The 25352-nt window shown below is 47.0% G+C and overlaps 1 protein-coding gene across 1 annotated transcript in view; it reads left to right on the top strand.

The window, feature by feature from the left end:
- The window catches only part of SH3BP4 (SH3 domain binding protein 4), a 30485-nt gene extending 28279 nt beyond the window's left edge, over window positions 1–2206 (top strand). The window contains exon 4 of the mRNA XM_007941670.1: window positions 1982–2206. Coding sequence (XP_007939861.1) covers window positions 1982–2206 — 225 coding nt within the window. The remainder of the gene's footprint in view (window positions 1–1981) is intronic.
- Window positions 2207–25352: the final 23146 nt, after the last annotated feature.

Here is a 25352-nt window from a genome sequence, read left to right as displayed (position 1 = left end):
CCCTAGAGGACAGAGTGGAACTTCCCCCATAGAGTTTCCAAGGCTGTAATCTTTAGGGAAGCAGACTGCCTCACCTTGCTCCCACAGAGCAGCTGATGGGGTCAGACTGTCAACCTTTCAGTTAGCAACCAAGTGCTTAACCACTGGGCCATCAGGGCTCCCAAATGGTACACACAGTAATAAAACACCTACTTGGCAACATTGTTATGAGGATAAAATGAGTAGAAACACAGAAGCATGAGCCTGGCACACGGCATTGTCAGTAAGCGTGAGCATGGTCCCCCTTCTTGGTGCTGTGTGTTGTAAGGCTGGCTTTGACGATGGCAGGTCCCTCAGCTATGAAATGGGAGGCTGGGACAGTGCACTCAGAACTGCGTTCTGATCTTAAATTACCTTCAGTGACACTGATGACTGTGTAAATGGAGCCATTGTCATCACTGGGCTCTGGCCCTCTGCCCAGGAGCTGTGGCAGATGAATACCTGCATGTTACATAACATTTGCAACAGCTGCCCAATTTGGGTCTCACTCAGATCCTTTGTATTCTTCTTTGTGGGGGTCACTTTAACAAGCTTCCGGAAAGCTGGTTCAGGCTTGCAAGAACTAGGGAAGCAGAACTCCCAAGGCTGCATAAAGGGTGCGCTTTATTTATTTATTTATTTTTTAAAATAGTATTTTACTGTGTGTTTGGTGAAATCTTAACAGTAAATTCGATTTGCACTGAACAATTATGAACGAATTGCTCAGTGACGTTGGCTCCATTTTCACAGTGGGTCGACATTCTCACTACTTCCATTGTGGTGGTTCCGTTCTGTTAGTCTGGCTTCCCTGCCCCGCCCCCTTACCTTCTCTTCTTTGCTCAAGGATGAATGTTGACTGTTTGGTCTCATGTAGATGACTTTTCAAGGGAGCACGTACTTACAGGTGGTATTGTTTATTTTCTGAGCCAACCTGTTGTTTAGCTGAAAGGTGACCTCTGGGGGTGCTTCCCGTTCAGAACTTAAAGGGTATCCCAGAGTGACAGTCCCCAGGAGTCGTGTAGTTTTAACCAGTCCAGTAAGTCTGGACTTGTTCAGAATTTGAGTTCTCTTACACATTCTATCCGGACCCTGATCTGAACTGTCCTCAGTGGAAGCTGGGCACCATCTAGTTCTTCTGGTCTCAGGGTAAATGAGGCCGCAGTTTGTGTAGACTGTAAACTGGTTTCTTCTCTCAGTCTTTGATTTCCGTCTTTCTCTTTTGCTCCAGATGAGAAGAGACCAATAGTTGTATCTTAGATGACTGCTCACAAGCTTTTAAGCTTCCAGACCCTGCTCACCAAACTGGGATGTAGAACATAAATTTTATGAGCTATGTTAGGCCACTTCATGCAGTGGCCCCATGAGACTGCTGTCCTACTCCAATCCCACGAGGTGTTTAGTTATCTAGGGAGTGTCCATGACCATGTCCCCTTCTGTGGTTTACTATATCCACGAATATACCTGTGTGCACACAAATATATGCATATTCCACACATACAAAACCACACACATGTTTTTTGCTGTTGTTGAAGGAAGTTCTTTATGAGCCTAGAGAAGTACTAAATGATTGGCCCAGTCAGAAAGTGCCACAGACATTGTAAGGATAAAGAAGTGCTTTCTGCTTGGTCAGGCAGCATTTGCTAAGTACCTGCTCTGGTGGTGTAGTGCCTAAGGCATCTGACCGCCAGTCAGAAGGCTGGCAGTTCAAACCCACTAGTGACTCTTTGGAAGGAAGACTTAATCTACTTCCATAGAGATACCACCTTGGAAACCCAAAGAGGAGTCACTATGAGTTGGAGTCAACTTGACAGCAGTGAGTTTGGTTTTTGGTTTTTTGCTCTCACACAGAACTCCTTTCTTCCCTCAGAAGAGTGACGTGGGTGGCAGCTATAGGATCTAAAGGGGCCGATCGCTCACTGTCGCCTAACTCCCCCTCCCTCCTCCTGTCTCATGTGACTTGCAGGCCATGTGGAAACCTGCCTACGACTTCTTACTAACGTGGAGCCGCCAGATTGGGGACAGCTACCGTGATGTCATCCAGGAGCTGCACACCGGCCTGGACAAGATGAAAAACCCCATCACCAAGCGCTGGAAGCACCTCACAGGGACCCTGATCCTGGTGAACTCTCTGGATATTCTGAGAGCAGCCGCCTTCAGCCCTGTGGACGTCGACGACTTTGTGATTTGAACAGGTGCCCACCCGCTGCTGAGCTGGGTGCCCACGGGGTCACTGTGGCACTGCGGAGGGAGGCAGAGCCACCTGTGAAGACACACGTCAGGGTCCCTACAGGCTAGACCCACACCCAGGACCAAGCACATGCCGTACTCCACCCTTCTCCTCCTCCAGGGAGGCTGAGGGGATTTTTCTACTGCAGGTTGTTGCCAATCAAATAGCTTTCTATTTGTTAAGCATAAGATTAAACTTAAAATCTTTTTTTAAGGTATCGGGGGACACATGAGAAAGGTTGTCTAATTTTTTAATGGACCATAAAGGTTATAAAAAAAAAAAACACTTAATGGGGGCAGATGCTATTGAGATTTTTATGTTGCATAAAGACCTTTTTAAATTATGTTACAGGTGTAAATATGTATTTAAGGTCATTGGGGCATTTCTGATTCCCAGCCACACTTTGCATTTCAGCGATTAGCGTGAGAAGGCAGTTGCTTGTGTGTTGGACCTCCTCCAGTTCATACTTGTAAAAGGGCATATCAAATAGGAAAGTGGTTTTCAGTAAATGAGTACTGCTCATGCCTGCCTCTCTGAGAATGGCCAAGGCCCCACTTCGTTCCTGTTTTAGTTATCTTCTGTACCTTTCTTCTGTAGTTAAATGATAACCCACAGCACATGTGAATCTTTTGTGAGTGTTAGTGGACAGAGTTAGATCCAACATTAGCAGTTAGGTGCCATGGAGATGTTCCTGCCAATAGGTCAGAGAAGAGTTGAGAGTTGTAGCTGGAATATTCCCACTTGGAATTGTGGCCCCTGCCTGGGTGCGATTGATCATTCAATCAACAATGCCATTCGGGAGCAAGGTGAATGCCCCAGCTCAGCCAGATGAGCACCTACCCTGCTTGCACCCTCCTAGATGCCGGTTGGCCACAGATGCTGTATGCCAAAAACAGGGGTGCTTGCTACATTTACCAAGCACTCCACTTGCTTCATCTGAAATTTAACCCCCTTCTCTCCTGGTACCCCTACATTTCCTTGAAAATAAGGAATGTACTTGGAAATAAGTAGTACAAGGGAAAAGCATTCTCTGTATAATGCAAAGATTATCTGAGCAGGATGAACATTTTCTTAAAGTGTTACCCACATAAAATCAGGGACTCTGCCTCAGTGTTGCTGTGATAACTATCACCTGTGGGGTTGTGGATCAACTTACGGGGAGGCATGCTTACAGTAAATCCACTGCACTGCAGTTGGGGACAGCAGGCTGGACAAGGAAAATACCTGACAAATCCACAGAGTGGGGCAATTCCCCAGGTGTGTAGAGACTCTCTGTGTTTGTCCGCAGTGGCACTGGGCCACTGAGACTCCTGAATCTCTTTCTCCAAATCTGCTTTCTTGAAACATGTTAATAGCTTAGTTTATAATGACTGAGCATGATTGGTGCAGAATCCCTTTTGGGGCTGAAGCATTATTTCCTGTCTGCTGATTGAGAAACTGAAGACCAATGGGCTGATAAAAAAAACATTAGATATTTAATGGGACACACAGTGCTTCCATGATCATCACATAAAAAACCTTAAATTCTGCTTCTCATCTCTCCACCAACATTCTTACTAGAGGTCATCTCTCACCTTCTCCCCAAAGAAGAAACAAAACCAGTTGCACCTTAAACCATGAGTATTTTTCCTCAGGGGCTTTAAATAGTTTCCTATGCAACATGTCTTGTAGCACAAATTCTAACAAAAGTTGCAGTAAATTTTATTTGGATATTTTAACCTGTTAAGTGTGTGTATGTGTGTGTTTTTCTGTACCCAACCAAACTTTAAATAAAGCCTAGGATAACCAGAAGGCTGGCGGTTCAAACCCACCAGCCATTCCTTGGAAGGAAGCCTGGGCAATCTACTTCCATAGAGATATTGCCTCAGAAACCCAAGGAGGGGATGCTATGAGTCAGAACTGACTTGACAGCAGTGAGTTTGTGGGCTTTTTTTTTTTTTTTTTGGATAAGAATCTGTGTGTAGAACAGTGGGTCCCTTTCCTCAACAGCACTTCTGGATAACAACGTGATGATCCATTTACTTGACCGAATGAAGCGAAATGAATGCACTGCCATGGAGTCAGATCTGACTCATAGTGACCTCTCCTCGGGTTTCCGAGGTGGTATCACTACGGAAGTATATTGCCCAACTTTCCTTCCGAGGAGGGGCTGGTGGGTTTGAACTGCCAGCCTTCTGGTTAGCAGTCAAGTGCCTGAGGGCACTATGCCACCAAAGCTCCCATTTACTGTCAGTGAACCCTGACTCTTGGTGCCCCATGTGTTTCACAGTAGAGCTGATCTCCATGGGTTTCCAATGGCTGATTTTTCAGAAAGAGATCACTGGGCCTTTCTTCCAAGGCATCTCTGGGTGCACTCAAACCTCCAGCCTTTCAGTTAACAGCCAAGCACATTAACCATTTGCACCACCCAGAGCCTCCAACAGTCCATTTAAAACCAAAGCAAATGCACTGCCGTGGAGTTGATTCTGACTCAGCGCCCCTAGAGGACAGAGTGGAACTGCCTCAGAGGGTTTCTAAGGCCGTCATCTTCACAGAAGCAGATTGCCACAACTTTCTCCCATGGAGTGGCTGGTGGATTTGAGCCTTCGACCTTTTGATTAGCAGTCAAATGCGTTAACCACTATGCCACCAGAACGCCTTACAGTCCATTTAGCTTGTCTCTGTTTTCTTGCTTGTGGTTCACTTGCTGTTGAAGCATGGGGAGGTCAGCCAGCACAGCCTGATGGGAATCCGTGCTGCCCACTGTTTCCCAAGGGAGTGCAGCTGATGCCTGGCCTTTTTGGTATTTTCCTGGAATTGGCAATCCCAGTTGTACAACAGAAAGTTTAGAAGCTGAGCCATTTCTGTGCTCTGATAATGTGTCGTCTGGGGGGAAAGGGTGGATGGGAGCCATTCAGAGAGTCCAGCCTGCCGGGTGGTGGAGGGAGGCCTGAGTCTCATGAAAAGCTTCATTGGAGCTGTGACTTTAATGCAAATGCCCAAAGGCTGAGACAGAGCCAGCTGGACCAAAGGCCCACCCGACCTAGGAACAGCATGTTGGCAGCACTGAGACGGTGTGTGGGACACCGAACCCGCCCATGTGGTTGGAGGTCGTCAAGTCAGCAGGACCACCTGGAAGCCCCTCTTCCCCCTTGTGTTTGTTATTTGTAGCCCTCCAGCTGTGGGCAGTGTGGCTCAGTGGAGATGACTCACCTTCCACGTGGGAGACCCAGGCTTGGTTCCCAGCCACCACACGTCGTGTGCAACCACCACCCACCCATCCAGGAGAAAGGCCTGGTGATCCCCTTCCCAAAGTAGCCAGTGAAAACCCTGTGGATCCCAGCGGTCTGATGCCCACCCAATCATGGGGATGGCACGGGACCACCAGGCAGCATTCTGTCCACTGTGCGTGGCGTTGCTCTGCTGGGAGCCAAGTGGATGGCAGCCAGCAGCGACAGCCCTGCCTGCACCACCAGCTAGGAGTCACGCCCATTCGGCATTTGAGGAAAGGGTTCAGGGAGACCTGCTTGCTTGTTGACATCATACCCCCAGTAGCAGAGGTGAGGACCTTAACCCAGTGCTGCCATTCCACCTGCCCCAGTTACCACCTGCCCACCTAATGAACAAGGAGGGGTGTTGAGGAAGGTCATTCTTACAAAAAGATTGGCACCACTTGGGACAGAAAATGCTTTGTTCGTCTAAACCTGTTTTTTCCCCCTCACACACTACATGGTATTTCCCAGCTTCCATTGCAATGGTGTATGGCCATGTGACTTGTCCTGGCCAATAGAAAGTGAATGAGCAGGCCACCATCAAGCCCGGCCTGAAGGAACCTTCCAGACAGCCCCTCACTCTCTTCTAACTGAACAGAGAGGACTCCCTGACTGTTGGGGCATTGAGAATTTAGGGTTTACTTGTTAGGGCAGCTGGTGTTTACCTTAACTGACCTCCAGTACCTATGATTTCACAGTTTTATAGCTTATAGAATGAGGGTAAACATTTTTATGTGTAAAAAAAAAAAGTGAATCGGAAGAAAAATAATATTGGTGGTAGGCAGAGACGACAAAAATCACGAAGACAAAAGGATGGAAATTGGTGAACACTGCTCCAGGGCCCTGGAGCTTGTCATTTTCTTCCACATCTTCTCACTTGCTTTCTTTCAAGTTCAAGGGCCAAACTCTTTAGGGTATACCTTAAATCCGTGTATTGGGGCCAAAGCCAAAGCCAACCAGGTGCCCTTGAGTCGACTCCAGCCCCAGGTGACCCTGCGTGTGTCGGCGTGGAGCTGTCCTCCGTAGCACCCTCAGGGCTGCACTCCTGGAAGTGGATGGCCAGGCCTTTCTGGCGCTGCCGCTGGGTGGATTTGAACACCGACCTGCAGGGCAAGAGCTGAGCGCATTAACCACTCGCCCCGCCCAGGGACTCCAGTTTAGAACCAAGTCCTTGTGAAACCCTCCCCACCCTTTCCCTGCCCATCAGCGCCAGAGAAGGCGCCTGATCGCACCTCTCCAGCAAACCTGCTCTGGGGTGGCTGCCAGTGGCCCCACGGTCTCTCTTGGAGGGGTGGCACCATGGAGCTCTCTGCCTCCCAGCCGTCTTCACTGACCCCACTTCCCAGCCCATCCTTTAAAGGCTGTGGTTGCCTTCTTCATGGCACTCTCCCAATGGTGTGTAAAGCACCAGCCAGCAACCGGGCAAGAAGGCTGTCATGTTCCTACAGTACCCAGCTCACACCCAATAAAGTCACACTCACACCAAACAGGCTCCTGATGAATGGCTGGGTAGATGAACGCCCCCTAACGACTGTTGTTGTTGTTGTTGGGTGCCATTCAGACAGCCCTGACTCATGCTGGCCCCAGGCTCCTCAGAGCAAGATGCCTCCCAGCTGCGTGCTGCCCCTGTGATGGGTTGGGGATTGGACCGTTGTGATCCATCGTGTTTCCATTGGCTGATTTCTGGAAGCGGACTGCCAGGCCTTTTCTCCTGGTCTGCCTCAGTCTGGAAGCTCCACTGAAACCTATTCAGCATCCGAGCAACATTCAAGCCTTCTCTGACAATGGGTGGTGGTGGGAATTGAACCTGGGTCTACCACATGGGAGTTGAGAATTCTACCACTGAGCCACAGCTGCCCCCTCTCCTAATGCCTGCTGTTGTATGGCTGTGGAGTCCATTCTGACCCACAGCATCCCTAGAGGAGCGAGTGGAACTGCCCCACGGGGTCTCCAAGACTGTCAGTCTCCACAGAAGCAAAGCCCAAACCACACCCACTGCCGTGGAGTCCATTCTGACCCACAGCGCCCCTAGAGGACAGAGTGGAACTGCCCACAGGGTCTCCAAGGCTGTCAGTCTTCAGGGAAGCAAAGCCCAAACTACACCCACTGCCGTGGAGTCCATTCTGACCCACAGCGCCCCTAGAGGACAGAGTGGAACTGCCCACAGGGTCTCCAAGGCTGTCAATATTCACAGAACAAAGCCCAAACCACACCCACTGCCTGGAGTCCATTCTGACCCACAGCGCCCCTAGAGGGCAGAGTGGAACTGCCCACAGGGTCTCCAAGGCTGTCAACCTTTATGGAAGCAGATTACCAAATCTTTCTCCTGTGAAGCTGCTGGGTGGGTTCCAACCACTGACCTTTTGGTTAGCAGTCAAGCGCTTAGCCATTGTCCATGGGGATCCTTTTCCTAACGACTACTGCAGAGTAATTCGTTTGGGAGGGTGGTGGCCGGTTACTGACACCCGAATGCTGCTGGGGTATATCACACTCATTTATTTTTCTAAATCAAACAAGGATACTTTTTGCAGGGAGAGAGTCTTCTGGTTTGTTTTTTCGGAAGGTTCTACCACTGCTCCACTTCCCATGATAATGTTGTGAATCTCTCACTGGGCTGAAGCTCACACTTTGGAATAAGGAGGACTTCTTTGTTTTCACACATCTACATATTTCTCTACACTGCAGGTGCGAAGTCAGTTCCCACCCAAGGTGTCGATTATCCCACCCCGCTGGGAGCAGCAGATGGGGGTGAGCTGGGGGAGTGTCTATTTACAGCCTGGGTGAGTCGCCTTGGTGATGGGGTCCTCCCTGGACAGTGGCTCTGAAGCTTGAGCCAAGTGGGTGTGGGAGGCAGGAGAGGGGTAGGCAGGGCGGTTGCCTGGCAACCACGGTGCTCATAAGCCCCCCTCCCCTTGCCCTGATGAAAGGACCTGATGAGTCACTGTTAGGAATGGAATTGTGTCCCCACAAAATATGGGTTGGAGCCCTAACCCTGCACTTGTGAAGGGAGCCCTGGTGGCGCAGTGGGTGAGCACTCGGCCGCTAACCTGGAGCGGGGCAGAGCAAAGCAGCCACTCCTGGGGAGAGAGATGTGGCAATCTGCCAAGATTACAGGCCCCCAAAAACGCCCACTGCCGTGGAGTCCATTCCAATTCATGGTGACCCTATAGGACAGAGTAGAACTTCCCCACAGGGTTTCCAGGGAGTAATCTTTATAGAAGCGGCCTGCCTCATCTTTCTCCCAAGAGTGCCTAGTGGGCTCTAACTGCTGACCTTTTTGGCTGGTGGCAGAACGTTTTAACTACTGTGCCAAGATTACAGCCAAGAAAACCCTGTGGGCAGTTCTTCTGTGTCCTAAAGTCTCTATCAGTTGGACTGGACGTGATGGGAAGGTAATCCCATTTGGGAATAGGGTTTTCCTCATTAGGTCATTGAGGCCATTGCAGTGTAGGGTGTGTTTTAAACCGACTCACTTCCGAAAAACAAAAACAGCATAGCAGGCACAAAGAAACAAGGACAAATGGAGGAAAGCTAATGCCACAGGGGGGTCACCGTGGAATGTGGTGGGATGTGGAAGTCAAGGATGTGGGGGATAGAGAAGTGGAAAGAGGTCTTTGTTCCGCAGAGAAGACAGAAAGCCTCCCCTAGAGCAGTGCCCTGAATCCGGACTTGTAGTCCTCTGAGCTGCGAGAAGATGAACTCTTGTCCTTTGAAACAGCCCACTCGCGGTGTTGGTGGGACAGCGGCCCTGAGAAATCAAGGCAGTCACTCTCGTTTTTCACTCTGTGCCTGGGTAGAACCGAGGTATATCGCGGGACAAATTGATAGCAAAGCCGTGATGTCAGGTCAGCTTCACCGCCTTTAGCTCTGAAACACACAAACACACCTGTGTATGGAGACAGAAGTGCTGGCTGCCGCAGTCTTTGTGTAACTAGTGAATTCATGAGAATCTAATTATGTTAAAAAAGTCTCTTTGGACACTCAGAGTACACTTCTCCAAGGCATTTTGCAAGCACCTTCATTGATTCCTAATTATCACATCCTCTCTTTGACAGATGAGAAATTAAAGAGGGAAAAGGTGATGGATGTGTATTGAGGAACTCAGGGCACTTGATCCAGTTAAAAATAATTCACACCAACCCCAGAGATTTCTGTATTTTTCCCAGGACCTGGGAGATAGCCATTGTTTTTCAAATACTAGGTCTGCGTGACATACACAGAGATGTCCCGGTGGCTGATGTCCCTCTAACCTAACAGGATAGCTCAAGCCATCAAAGCAAAAATAAATCTGTTTTGCCTTCAGAAATCCAAACCCAAGGAAGAGTGGCCCTTTTGTGACATGTGCTTACAATACCATGGACATCTTTGGTAAAGTCAGACTAGACTCTCTCCCTCAATGAAAGGGCTTGGCATTGAACTCACACTTCACTTCCAAGAAGGTGGGTGAAGTATTATTGTTTTTGTGAATGTCTTCAAAATATAGTTATTCACTTTATTTATTTATTTGCAAATAGCACACTTCACAATAATAACGCACACACAGGTATAGTGCGTGGAAATGATGAAATGATGTAAAAGTTCTGGCATATCGCGCCCAGGCGAACACCACACCCAGGTGTGCACCAAGTCCAGGAGGACACCGCGCCTGCCTCATGACATTTCCAGAAGTGACTTCTGCCCACCCACCCTCATTCAACAGTCAGAAAATGTTCTTTTTGATCACAGTTGTATAATAAAAGTAGAAACTAGGGTCCAGAAGTCATGGATGGAGTTTAGTAGTACCCCGGTAATCGGAAAATAAACAACTGAAACTGAGTGCTTACTCTGGAACCTGAAAGCCGTGGAATTCCTTGTAGCTGATCTTGTTGTTGTTGTTGTTGTTATGTGCCGTCGAGTCGGCCCCGACTTGGTTTTTGGAATTCCCTGTCACACCAGTGGCAGGTAGAGGGTCGGGCGGAGAGCTGAGCACTGGGTTGCCACAGTCCAGGCCCTACGTGAAACCTGGTGGCATGGTGCTTCGGATACAGGCATGCACCGCCTCCATCCTGGGCATCCAGTCGGCACCGGCTCATCCAAGCCGGGCCGTGCATCCCTTCTGAGCCCAAGACTCTCACCGCCACCCAGCAACGTCCATGCAGGCAGGAGATGCAAACAGCCCACGCAGCACAGGCCCGCTGACGACGGGGCCAAGTACCCGCAGCTGGGGCGCACCCGTCTCGCCCACCCGTGTGGCATCCGCTGGGCTGGGGCCGGCCGCCCTGGGGAGGGCGGTTTCCAGGGCAGAGAAAGTAGTTTCTTCTGCATTGGACAAAGCGGTTTGCCCAGCAGGGAAGGAGCCCCAACAGGAGAAGGGGCGCTGCTTCAGAAACTCGAGGGTTGGCCTGGGAGGGTCTGCTACTGGGAACCAAACCCAGCATCCACAGGCACCAAGACAAAGACTTAACATTAAATCTGCTGGGAAAAAAAAAAAAAAAAAAAACACCTGACAGTGAACTGCTCAATATGTAAAAAATATATACTGGTGTAATGTGCTTATGAAAATAAGGCTGGGGTGGGGCACAGTTTGCACGGTATGCAAAAATGTATGGTGCGTGAATTTTAATGTCAAGATATGGTACTTTGCATTATTCAGATTTTCATAACACACTGTCATCTCAGTGGGGACTTAGCAAGCCAAGTAGGTCCAAACAGCGCCGGGGGAGATATGACTAGGATTTCAGATTCCCAGTGGTTTCTCTGACTGCTGTGGAGTGGATCCCAGCTCGTGGTGACCCACATACAACAGCACTGCCTGTCGGTTTAAGTGCAGCCCAGGAGGGAACTTACTAACAACACACATCCCAAGGCCTTGCCGGCCCTGTTGAATCAGACGCTTGTGCGGTGCAGCAATCTGTGTTTTAGCAAGCTTAGCATGTGGCACTTAGACACCCTGAAGAGTGCAAACGGACTCAACTTTTAATCTTGTGCTCAAACATTACACAGAAAAGAATAAAAGGTCTCAGTTTCTGGGCCGGAGGGGTTGGGGTGGGCTCTGTGTCACAATTTTTACCGACTTCTGCAGCTACAGCCCCAGACTGGTCCATGCATTGCAGGACTTCAGTCACGGTCCTGCTTTCTGTCACCTCCCGCTGAACTTTAATTAAAACGCCAGGCCATTGTCTCAGGAAGTCCTCTCGGATGCAGACTGTGTCGCTGGACTTGTCCTACTGCCCCGAGGCCACACACACATGCACAGAGGAATCAGCGGGCCAGCTGGCGCTTAGCAACAGACGCTCAGCGGAGACCCTGCTTTCTGTCTCTAGCCGGGAGCTCAGCCGCAGGAGCGAGCGTGGCCAGGACTATGTGTTCGGAGGCCGACTTCCACTGCTGTTTGGATTTATGGTGACGCTGTTCCCGTGGGGTCCCCAGTGGTGCAAGCTATGAATGAGCTCGGCTCCAAACCAAAAGGTGGGCGGTTCAAGTGTACCTAGAAAGGCCTCTGAAGAAAGGCCTGGGATCTGCTCTGGAAAACTCAGCCATTGACGACTCCATGGAGCACAGTTTTCCTTGGACACACACAGAGTCACTGTGGACCGGGGCCCACTCAGTGACAACAGGTTCTGTCCCCTTCGAAGCTCTGTGCTGTGGACCGACACTCCTCCCAGCCTGTCCAAGCTACTCCCCAGGCAGGGCTTTGCAGAAGTCCTGCTGCACACCACTGCAGGTCCACAGCACCTTTGTCCGTCTGGGGAGTGTGTGAGAGTCCCCGGGTGGCACGAATCATTCCAGACTTGGCCAATAACTGAAAGGCTGCAGGTTCTAGTCCACCCCGAGACTCCTCAGGAAGAAAGGGCTGGCGATCTATTTCTGAAAATAATCAGCCACTGCAAGCCCTACGGAGCACAGTTCTTCCACTCTGACACACATGGGGCCACCACGTGTCGGAACCAGGGCTCTGAACAAGTTCACTCACTGGGGGTCTATAAGGATCACCTGGCCATGTTGTTAAATATAGATTCTTTTGTCTCTATTTTTTTTTTTTTTTTAATTATAATTTGGGTGAAATTTTACAGAGCAAATTCGTTTTTCAGTCAACAGGTCATACACATTTTGTTTCATGACATTGACTGCAATCCCCACAGTGTAACAGCTCTCTTCCCACTTCCTCCCTGTGGTTACCTCTTCCCCCCTGTGGTTACCTCTTCCCTGTGTCCTTCTTTCCTATGCATCCCTGCCCCCTGAGCTGTCTCCCTGTGCAAACACTGCCCTTCTGATCTCCCGTGGTGGATTATTCTAAGGAGTGGACCTGCCTGGTGTAGTTCTTCACCTGTAAGCCTACTGTTTGGCTGGAAGTTCAGCCATGGCAGTGAGTTCAATTCCAGGCCCAAAGCATGATGAGGGGTCGTAATCTTGGGGGTGTTACCAGTCTCTATCAGTCCAATAAGCCTGGTCTAAAATGTGGACTCTGATTCACTGTATCTGGCTGGAAATATAAATTCTCAGCAGGAGGTGAAACAGGAATGAACCAGTTTGATGCCCTGGTCAAAATCAATGATAACTGATAACTGCTAGATGTGTATGTGGTGTGTATACACACTTGTGCACATGTGTGTGTATGCCTGCACTAAAGGTCAGTGAGGGTTCTGACAGGCCCCCTGGCTTTTCCGACCTTGTACAACACCACCCTGTCAAACATCTGGGCCCCGGTTTTATTCGAAGGCCATCTAGACTAATCCTGACGGCTAACGGTTATTTAGCACTTTTTCCAGCCTGTAGATCCTTACTACATCCCTATGAGGTAGGTACCATTCTTATCCACATTTTACAGATGAAAAACTGATGCACAGAGAAGTTAAGTAACTCTCCTGGGTCACACAGCCCGGGATATGGAACTGAGCCTCAAACCCAGGCAGCATGGTGCCATAGTTCTTGCTGAAACCCTTCAACGCCATGCTGAGGTGACGTTTGGTGGAAGGGAAGAGCTCCGCAAGAGAAGGACTTGTGATGGGCATTATTCAAAGCGGAAAAAACCAAGAACTTGTGTCTGGCTTCAGAGTGTTTTAAATGGAAATGACGAGAGGTGGAGAAGAGTTTGCCATCAGCATCTTTATTTTTACTTTCCATCGGCCACACAGATAGAACTAGTTTGTATTCTCTCCACACACACCACGGGCTGGCACAGAGATAGCACAAAGGCTGCTAAACGGCCCCAGTCAGCCAAGGGTGATTTTAAAATTTGCTGCAACGCGAATGACCATCAGTAATGGCATGATTAAATAAATTGCAGGACATTTATGCAACAGAATTCCACTCAATCATCAAAAGGATGAGACAGATTTATAGTTATTGGTGCCCAACATCTCCAAGAGAATGTGCGTGTGTGAGTGTGTGTACCTGTGTGAGTGTGCGTGTGTGAGTAGCACAGAGTATTCAAACTCTCACATTTATGTGAGAAGAAAAACAAAATGGGCACGCACAAAGATGTCTGAATGACACCCACGAATTTGGCTGTGGTTTCTCTGGGGCCTGAAGCGTTGGGAGAAGGGCTGTGTTTCCACCGTGTGCCCTTTTTTTCCCCTACTCTGCCAGTGGTACTTCATAATTCTATCTTTCCTGGCTATCGATAATAATTTATGAAATGAGACCAATGAGAACAATTTAGAATTGCATCCAAGCACCCATGGAATAGAACGAATACCCCAATTTGCAAAATTAAAAATCAAGCAAGTACATAATTTACATGGCGTTAATCAACAAAGTGGGCATATACACGCTGCTAATCAAAGCTGATTGTATGTGCCGGGAACAGGGCTTTTCACGCCAGGCCCGGGAACGGCTTCCAGAGGGTCCGTGAAACGCTCCTGCTGACCCACGTGTGTCAGAGGGGGACTGAGCCCGTTAGAGTTCTCAGTGGCTGATTTCTCGGGAGTATGGGAGTGTGGAGTGGGGAGGGAGTCTGGAGTCTAAGGGCCAAGCAGGACTTTAAATGTACAAAGAGAACCTACACGAAGCAATAGTACCACCACCACCAGCTGCCGTTGAGTGATTCGACTCATGGCCGGCCATGTTTGCAGAGCAGAACCACTCCATAGCGTCTTCAAAGCTGCCACCTTCGGAAGCAGAGTGTCCCCTGTGTGGGCTTGAACCTCTCACCTTTCAGTTAGCTGCTGAGTGCTTCACTGTTCGCACCATCCAGGGACTCCTTCACTGAAGCAATAGATATCCATTGATAGAGGATTCAAGTCTAATGATGTAACATTGACTTTCATCATGATGATGTCTTGAATTCTAACTAAAAGAATTCCCTGTGGGTTAGTGACCATCGGCCCATCTCTCTCACACACAACCCAAACAGCCATGGTCCCGCCAAACCACCAGTGAACTTCTCGGTTGAGCTGATAGAGGTCTGGGGAAAACCTATTGCTAAGAAATTTTTGCCATGATATTTTACCAAAGGCAGCAACTTACTGTGTGAGCTTCCTGTTGTCAGATGCCGTCGAGTTGCCTCTGACTCATAGCAACCCTGTGTACAACACAATGAAACACAACCCAGTCCTGTGCCAGCCTCACAATTCTTGCTATGCTTGAGCCCATCATTGCAGCCACTGTGTCAGTCCCTTCACTTTACCAAACAGGATGTCCTTCTCCAGGGAATGCTCCCTTCTGACAGCATGTCCAAAGCAAGTGAGACAAAGTCTGGCCATTCTCGCTTCCAAGGAGCATTCCAGCTGCACTTCTTCTGGGACGGATTTGTTCATTCTTCTGGCAGCCCATGGTATTTTCAGTGTTCTTCACCAACACCATATTTCAAAGGCATCAACTCTTCTTAGGTCTTCCTTATTCATTGTCCAGCTTTCACATGCATATGAGAAGATTGAAAAATCATGGCTTGGGTCAGGTGCACCTTAGTCTTCAAAGGAACATCTTTGCTCCTTAACACTTCAAATAGGTCTTTTGCAGCACGTTTGCCCCATATGACGTCTGATTTCTTGACTGCTGCTTCCATGGATGTTGATTGTAGACCCAAGTAAAATGAAATCCCTGACAACTTCAATCTTTTCTCTGTTTATCATGATTATCTGATTATTAATGGATGTTTGCAGCTGTTTCTTCCCATTGTGAGTCATGCCCCATCAGCAAATAAGGCCCTGAAAGCTTTACTCCATCCACATCATTAAGGTCAATTCTACTTTGAGGAGGCAGCCCTTCCCCAGTTGTATTTTGGGTGCCTTCCAACCTGAGGCTCTCATCTTCTGGCACTGGATCAGACAAGGTTTCACGGCTATTTGTCGTATTTTCCAGAATGTATCAGACAGTATTTCACTGCTATTCATAAGGTTTTCACTGGCAAATTTTCCAGAAGTGAATGGACCTGTCCTTCTTCCCAGTTGGTCTTAATCTGGAAGTTCCACTGAAACCTGCCCACCACGGGTGACCCTGCTGGTATTTGAAACACTGGTGGCATAGCTTCCAGTCTCACAGCAACATGCAGGCCACCACAGTGTGACCAACTGACAGACAAGTGCCACAGATGAGTTAGCTTCCTAGGGCTGCATAACAAACAACACAGAGCAGAGATTTACTACCTCACAGTCCTGGAGGCTGGAAGTCCAAATCAGAGTATGAGTGATGTTGATTCTCTCTGGGGCTCTCAGAGAGGAGCTGTCTCTTGCCTGTCTCCCGGCTTTTAGTGACCCCAGGAACTTCTTGGTGTTCCTTGGCTTGTAGGTACATCTTCATGTGGTATCCTCCCCCTGTGTCTGTTCTGCTCCTTTATAAGAGTCATTCAATGAGATTAGGGCCAACCCTACTTCAGTAGGTAAATCACAATAAATGGAGAAAAGACTGAAGTTGTCAAGAATTTCATTTTACTTGGATCTGCAATCATGTCCATGGAAGTAGCAATCAAGAAATCAAATGACATATTGCACTGGGCAAATCTACTTCAAAAGACCTCTTTAATGTGTTAAACTGCAAAAAATATGTCTTTGAAGACTAAGGTGCACCTGACCAAGCCATGATGTTCTCCATAACTTTATGTGCATGCAAAAGCCAGACAAAGAATAATGAAAACCAAAGAAGAGTTGATTTGAATGATGGTGTTGGCAAAGAATATTGAAAATCCCATAGATTGCCAGAAGAAAGAACAAATCTGTCTTGGAAGAAATGTAGCCAGAATACTCTAGAAGTGAGGACGGCCAGACTTTGTCTCTCGTAGTTTGGTCATGTTATCAGGAGGGACCAGTCCCTGGAGAAGAACATCATGCCTGATAAAGTAGAGTCAGTGAAAAAAGGAGAATCCTGAACAAGATGGATTGACACAGTGGCTGCAACAATGGGCTCAAGCAAGACAATGGCTATGAGGATGGTGCAGGACCAGGCAGGGTTTCATTATGTTGTACATGGGGTCACTATGAGTTGGAGCCATGCCACTGCAACTGACAAGAACAAGTACCCCAGTGTGACCTCAGGCAAGCTTCACTGGTACCACCTTCTATCCCCCAACAAGGTCGTATAGACAGGTATGAGGGTTAGAACTTCACCACAACTCCCAAATTCAATCCATGACACTTATTAGTGGCAACACTTCACCAGAAACTCAAGATGACTATAAATCTAAAGGCATTTTTCTCCTTTGAAAATCTTTCCTATATTTCTTCATTGGAATTTGGGGATTTTCTTTACATTAAATCCAGAAATTTACTTTGAAAAATTTGTATTTTAAAAGAGATGTTGTAGGGCAGAGTTATAAAAACTTCTTAGCTGTAATCAGATACCTTGAGGAGCTGAGTCACTGGGTGAGGGACTTAGGGCCATAGTCTCAGGGACATCAAGGTCCACTGGCATGACATAGTCCACAAAGACAAATAATAATAATAATAATAATAATAATAATAATAAAGATCTACTATAAAAGAGAACTTTCCAAAGAGGTATTACTAGTCTTCAAGTCTTCGCTCTTGGTTATAATGTAATGGTTGTCTTGAGTGTGGTAGAAATTGTCTGAATCAGGATTTAATATGTGAGGAAAACATTACTGACTGTACCTTGCAGAGAAACCCACAGTCTGAAGAAAGGAGTGTGAGAAAACCCACAATACAGGGGTCCTTGCTAAGCCTGTTGGAGAAATCATAGGAGAATGGTTCCGGATCATGGCTTCGCTTTCATCATTATGCAAGATGGCATTTTTTAAGATCATCCAAAGTACCTTTGATTTTTGTTTTCCACACACTTGAAGGAATAACTGTAAGATGATCCAAAAGTTATAATTTTGGGAAATGTCAGTCCTTTCGTTAAGTTCTAAGGATACATTGAAATCTATATTTCTTTAACATAAGTAGTCTTTGTTTATCACAGCTCTGAAATAAAGAGGTGTATGTCATGTCACCCAGATCTTTAGAATATGTTGAAACATTCAATGAGCAGCTTTCTTATCCTAAAAATGTCCCTTTGGGGACTGCATGTGGAAGGAACGTGGGGCAATCTACTTCCGTAAAGATTTACTTCCTGGGAAACCCAATGCAGGTCACTATGAGTCGGAATTGATACAATGGCAGTGAGCTAGGTTTTCAGTTTGGGGGATGCATACAAAACCGAAGAGTGTTCCAATGAATGATCCAATGGATGATGTAGTGCTGTGTGGAGGGAGGACTCAGGGAACTGCAGCACTGGGTGCAGGTTCGCCCACAAACATTTCCTGGTGGCTAGCCCAGGGCCTCCTCCAGGAGCTCCTGACTCTGATAAGAGGGAAACAGTGTTTTTATCTGGATAGACTGGGAGGTCAAAAAGTAATGTGTCATCAGCCGGAATCACACCTTCTTGGTAGAGACCTAGAGACCTCTCCCAGGCCAAGGCGGGTGAAAGTTCACAGTTGTCTCATTTGGAAGGGCCCCGCACCCTCCATCTCATCCAGCCCCTCCTCCCATGCCCTGGTGCCTCCTTCTCCAGCACTTCCCAAAGATGCCCTCCTGGTCCCTGGGCTTTTGTTAAGCATGCAGAGATCCATGACCCTTCCTCCAGAGAGCTGATCTCGTTCTGTGTTAGACTGTCTTTAATGTGATTAGTTCTTGGTATCTGCCTTCCTCTGGAGGTACTGGGAAGGGCTTTGCTTAGCACTGCCTCCTGGCAGCCAGCTGAGTCAACATTTGTGGTAGGAAAGAGGGAAGGAGGAGGGAAGGAGGGAGCAAAAGAAGGAAGGAGGCAGAGAGGTAGAAAAGGAAGGAAGGGAGGGAGGGTGGGGAAGAGGGAAGGGAGGGAAGAGGATGGATCACACTGCAGGGTCATGCGAATCATTGTAGGCGTCTGGTCTGACAACCCTACTGAGCACAGGATTTTGGAGGTGAGCATGGTCTTTACTTTGCTGGGTACTTTGATTATGTCCAAATGCAAGCAATCAACCATTGCCTGTCCTGGTGTCAGGGAGCTCAGCCAGCCCCCTCACTGCTCACCCACCTTCCTTAACAACACTTTCAGGAGGCATCCATTCTGTGCTTAGAGTTGCTTAAGGGAACAAAACCACCAGTATATTTTATTAAATCACTTCATACCCAGAGAGCTAAACGCATGGTGCACTCCTGAAAATTGCCTGCAGATGTAAGGTTCTAATCCCATTACCTGTGGCTTCCTGGCTCAGTTGTGTCAAGAGGAAGGGCTGCCATGGACCCTCAGGAGCTCCACTGAAGGCCCTCTGGGTCTCCAAGACAATTTCCCGCCTTTGACTCTGTGCTGCCTTCTGCCTCACAGCAGGTATTATCCATGGCTGCTTTTCCTTCCTGAGTGAAACCAAGAAAAACAAAGCAATATCTGTTAGGTATTGAATTGTACCCCCCACAATCTGTGTTGTCAATCCTGACCTCAATGTAGCCTGTGGCTACAGTTCCATTTGGGAAGGGGTTGTCTTTGCTGTGTTAATGAGTCGCTGTCAATGTAGGTGTGTCTAAAGCCAGTCTCTTCTGAGATATAAAAGAGATTAAACAAGCCAGCAGAGATGGGGGAGAGAGGTGCCAAACCACATGGAGATCACCCAGGTACAGAAGCTGAAAGGGACAAGGACCTTCCTCCAGAGCCAACAGAGAGAGAAAGCCTTCCCCTAAAGCCAGCATCCTGCAATCAGACTTCTAGTCTCCTAGACGGTGAGAAAATTAGTATCTGTTTGTTAAAGGCACCCAGTTATAGCATTTCTGCTCAGATCATTAAAATAGTATCTAAACTCACAGAAGTCACCCTGAACTTCACTTAAAGTGGAATATTTGATTCTCTGGGTTCCAAGTGACAATAGTGAGAAACCAGGCTCAGGATATTAGGCGTGATGCTACATCCCCAAACACGAGTGGCTGCAGCTTCTTGGCACCATCTTTGCGTCACTCATTCTCAAATACCAGCTTCTCTAGGAAGATCCAGACACCCACTCCCCCAGCACTAGGAAGGCCTGCTCCACCAGCACTTTCTGGACCACAATACAGGGAACAGGAATCCAAGGAGAGCACAGAGGTCTCCCCAAGTTAAGAATGAGAGATCGGAGTTCAGGGGTCCAAGGAGGCTAGTCAACAGTTTGACAAAAGAAGTTGTCAGGGATTTCAGTTTTCTTGGACCCACAATCAACACCCATGGAAGCAGCAGTCAAGAAATCAGACGTCATATTGCACTGGGCAAATCTGCTGCAAAAGACCTCTTTAAAGCATTAAGAAGCCAAGATGTCATTTTGAAGACTAAGGTGCTGGAACCCAGGCCATGGTATTTTGAGGACCAAAGTGAATGTAACCCAACCTCAGGATCAAGTTCTTCAATCAGGGCAGGCTTCCCCTCAGCCATGCCCAAAGGGAGGTCTCTCTCGGACCCTCAGGCCCTCAGCCTGCACTCTGCCATGCTGGGGCAAGGGTTACAAAGCTCTTTTAGCTGTGCCTCTGCCAGGGGCACCCCCTCTGTCAGCAAGCTTCCCACCTGATGGTGCTTAGCTTTCTCGCTCCCTGGGCTGGGAAGCCCACTGCTCTATCTCATGTTGGTGTCTTGGTTCTGCTGCCTCTGCTGCTATCATTTCTCGACTGCTGTTCCTCAATGTCTCTTACTGTCTCAGCAAAGTGTTACAGCTCCCTCCCTCTCTGTCTGTCTGTCTGTCTCCCGAGGTCCAGTGCAGGAATCTTGCCTCCAAGGATGTTCTCTACTTCTGCTCCTTCTTTGTTGATAGTAGAAGTCCCCATTTTCTGCCTCTGTGGTGGCTCACTTTAGCCTAGTGAATTGCAAAACTGACCAATCCCCATCTTAGGATTCCATATACCTTGGTAGCATAGTGGCTAAGACACTTGCCTGCTAACCAGACGGCTGGCGGTTCAAACCCACCAGCCACTCCTCGGAAGGAAGGTTGGGCAATCCTACTTCCGTAGTGATACTGCCTCGGAAACCCAAGGAGGGGTCGCTATGAGTCAGGGCTGACTCGACGGCACATAACAACAACAACCCCCACAAGGGTGACATGTACCTTATTTACATCATTAACAAGCTATCCAATCCCCTTGGTGGGCCACAAGCACCTCAAATTTGCAGAGTCCCACCCAATCATCTGGCAGGAGTCACAAAGACCATGGCTAGAAGAGCCAGACCAGGTTCTTCACTGCATCACAGATCCACTGTCCAAGGTCAACCAAAGAACAACTACGGGGGATATGTAAGCTTAGCAGTTTCAAGGCTCACACAGTAGCATCAGTCAAGTGGAGAGACCTCATTGAAAGTCAGTAAAGAACCGAGAAAGTCTATGCTTTAGCCGTAGGGCAACACTAACCCAAGAGTAAAGACTACTCTAGACCAACCCTAAAAAAGAAGCCTCGAACATCAATCTGATTCCAAAGTAATTTAAATGCCTGCCAAAAACGAAAATGAAAAATCCTACAACACCATTTAAAGGAAAACAACAAAATCTAGGCACTCAACAATGTAATATTCACAATGTCCAATATCAAGCCAAGATTTACTAGACATGTGAAGTGGGAAATAAAAATAACCCATAGCCAGTGTGAAAATCAGTCCGTGGAACAGACTAAAAATCTAGAGAGGAGGGTGAATTGATGGAGTTAGCAAAGGACTTTAAAATACTTATTGTTGTGTTTAGGGATTTTAAGATAAAGGAGCATGTTGTTTGTTGTTGTTAGGTGCCGTCGCATCGTCTCCAACTCATAGCCACACTATGCACAGCAGAACAAAACACTGCCCAGTCCTCAGCCAGCTCCATAATCCTTGCAATACTTGAGCCCATCACCACTGCCACAGTGTCAATCCATCTCATTGAGGGCCTTCCCCTCTTTTGTCAACCCTCCACCTTACCAAGCATGACATCCTTCTCCAGGGAATCCTCCCTTCTGATAACATGACCAAAGTAGGTGAGAAGTCTGGCCATTCTCACCTCCAAGGAGCATTCTGGCTGCATTTCCTCCAGGATAGACCTGTTACTTCTTTTAGCAGTCCACGGTACTTTCAGCATTCTTCTCCAACACCACAGCTCAAAAGTATCAACTCTTCTTTGGTCCTCCTTATTCATTGTCCAGCTCTCACATGCATATCAGGTGATTGAAAATACCATGGCTTGTGTCAGGCACACCTTAGTCCTCAAGGAGACATCTTTGCTCTTCAGCACTTGAAAGAGGTCCTTTGCAGGCAATTTTCCCAGTGCTGTGTGTCGTCTGATGTCCTGACTGTTACTTCCATTGTCACTGTTTGTAGAACCAAGAAATGTGAAGTCTTTGACAATTTCAACTTTTTCACCATTTATCATAATGCTGCTTATAGGTCCAGTTGTTTTGATTTCTTCATATTGAGGTATAATCCATACTGCAGACTGTAGTCTTCAATCTTCATCAGTAAGTACTTCAAGTCATCCTCACTTTCAGCAAGCAAAGTTGTGTCATGAGCGTATTGCAGGTTGTTAATGATTCTTCCTCAAATCCTGATGCCATGTTCTTCTTCATATAGTCCAGCTTCTCAGATTATTTGCTCAGCATACAAATTGAATACGTGTGGTGAAAGGATACAACCCTGACACACACCCTTCTTGATTTTCAACCATGCATGTTGTTCCGTTCAAATGACAGCCTCCTGGTCTGTGTACATGTTCCTCATGAGTACAATTAAGTGTTCTGGAATTCCCATTCTTCTCAATGTTATCCACAATTTGTTATGATCCACACAATCGAATGCTTTTGCATAGTCAATAAAACACAAGTAAATATCTCTCTGGTATTCTTTGTTTTGACCCAAGATCCATCTGACAGCAGCAGTGATATACCTCGTCCCATGTCCTCTTCTGAATCCAGCTTGCATTTCTGCAAGTTCTCTGTCAATATACTGCTGTAACTGTTTTTGAATGATAAGATTTTACTTGCATGAGATACAGTGATATTGTTCAATAATTTCCACATTCTGTGGGATCACCTTTCTTTGGCATGAGTACAAATATGGATCTCTTCCAGTCAGTTGGCCAGGTAGCTGTCTTCCAAATCTCTTGGCATAACTGAGTGACTGCCTCCAGTGGGGCATCCGTTTGTTGAAACATCTCAATGGGTATTCTGTCAATTCCTGGAGCCTTGTTCTTCACCAATTTCCTCAGTGCAGCTTTGACTTTCTCCTTCAGTACCTTTAGTTCTTGAGCATATGCCACCTCCTGAAATGGGTGAACATCGACCAGGTCTTTTTGGTTGAGTGACTCTGTGTATTCCTTCCATCTTCTTTTGATGCTTCCTGAATATTCAGTATTTTGCCCATGGAATCTTTCAATATTGCAACTCAAGGCTTAAATTTTTTTCCTCAGTTCTTTCAGCTTGTGAAATGCTGAGTGTGTTCTTCCCGTTTTGTTTTCTAACTCCAGGTCTCTGCACATTTCATTGTAGCAATCGGCTTTGTCTGCTCAGGCTGCTCTTTGCAATCTTCTGTTCAGCCCTTTTATCATTTCTTCCATTTGCTTTAGCTACTCTTCACTCAAGGCAAGTTTCAGAGTCTCTTCTGATATCCATTTTGGTCTTTTCTTTTTTTCTCGTATTTTTAATGGCCTTTTGCTTTCTTCATGGATGATGCTCTCGCTATCCTCCCACAATTCTGCTGTGTTCGGTCATTGGTGTTCAATGCATCAAATCTATTCTTTAGATGGTCTCTAAAGTCAGGAGGGATATATTCAAGGTCATATTTTGGGTCTTGTGGACTTGTTTTGATTGCCTTCAACTTCACCTTGAACTTGCAGATGAGCAGTTGATGGTCTGTTCCACAATCAGCTCCTGGCCTTGTGTTGGCTGAAAATATTGAGCTCTTCCATCTCCTCTTTCCAGAGATGTAGTCAGTCTGATTCCTGTGTACTCTATCTGGTGAAGTCCATGTGTATAGTCACCATTTGTGTTGTTGAAGAAAGGTATTTGCAATGAATAAGTTATTAATTTTGCAAAATTCTATCATGTGATCTCCAGCATTATTTCTGTGACCAAGGCCAAATTTTCCAATTACCAGTGATTCCTCTTTGTTTCCAACTTTTGCATTCCATTCACCAGTGATAAGCAACACATTTTGATTGCATGTTCAGTCAATTTCAGATTGCAGAAGTTGATAAAAATCTTCAATTTCCTCACCTTTGGTTTTGGTGGTTGATGCATAAATTTGAATAATAATAGTATTAATGGGTCTTCCTTGTAGACATAGGGATATTATCCTATCACTGACAGCACTGTACTTTGGGACAGATCTTGAAACATCCTTTCTGATGATGAATGCCATGCCATTCCTCTTCAATCTGCCATTCCCAGCATATGGTTGTCTGATTCAAAATGCCCCAAACCCATCCATTTCAGCTCACTAATGCAGATACATGTGTATGTGCATACACACACACATACACATATGAGATATATATGTATATATACACATTTGCACAATGTGTTTATATTGATATATAAATAAATGTAAATATATATATGTATGTGTGTGTGTGTGTGTGTATAGGAGCTCCTCGGAAGGAAGGTTGGGAAATCTACTTGTGTAGTGATGTTGTTGTCTTCATGTGCCATCAAGTCGGACCCGACTCATAACACCCCTCCTTGGGTTTCTGAGGCAGTATCACTATGGAAGTAGATTGCCCTGGTAGCATAGTGGCTAAGGCACTTGACTGCTAACTAGAAGGCTGGCGGTTCAAACCCACCAGCCACTCCTCGGAAGGAAGGTTGGGCAATCCTACTTCCGTAGTGATACTGCCTCGGAAACCCAAGGAGGGGTCACTATGAGTCAGGGCTGACTCGACGGCACATAACAACAACAACAACAACAATGCCTAGAATATCAATCTTTATGCATTCCATTTCATTTTTGACAACTTCTAATTTTCCTAGATTCATACTTTGTACATTCCATGTTCTGATTATTAATGGATGTTTGCAGCTGTTTCTCCTCAATTTGAATTGTGCCACATCAGCTCATGAAGGTCATGAAAGACTTACTTTATCCATATCATTGAGGTTGGTTCTACTCTGGTGAGGCACCTCTTTCCCAGTCCTGTTTGGAGTGCCTTCCGATCCAAAGGGCTCATCTTCCTGCACTGTGTCAGACAATGTTTCCAACCTATTCATAAAGTTACCCAGTAATGCATCAGACAGTGTTTCTCTGCTGTTCATGAGGTTTTTCCTGGCCAAGTTTTGAGCAGTGAATGGCTCCTTCTTCTTACTAGTCTGTCTTAGTCTGTAAGCTGTGTTGAAACCTGTGCACCATGTGCAACTCTGCTGGCGTCTGAAACACCAGTGGCACAGCCTCAAGTCTCACAGCAATGTACAAGCCCCACAGGATGACAAACTGACAGACAAGTTTGTCTCTCTTAGCTGTTGGAAACCTCTACGCCCTCCCCTTACCTTATTCCTACC

The sequence above is a fragment of the Orycteropus afer genome, unplaced genomic scaffold (genome assembly GCF_000298275.1).
Source record: "Orycteropus afer afer isolate SDZICR_OR568_19922 unplaced genomic scaffold, OryAfe1.0 scaffold00006, whole genome shotgun sequence".
NCBI classification, from domain to species: Eukaryota; Metazoa; Chordata; class Mammalia; order Tubulidentata; family Orycteropodidae; genus Orycteropus; species Orycteropus afer.
Note: the sequence above shows the minus strand (reverse complement) of the source record. Positions and strands in the feature narration are given on the sequence as shown.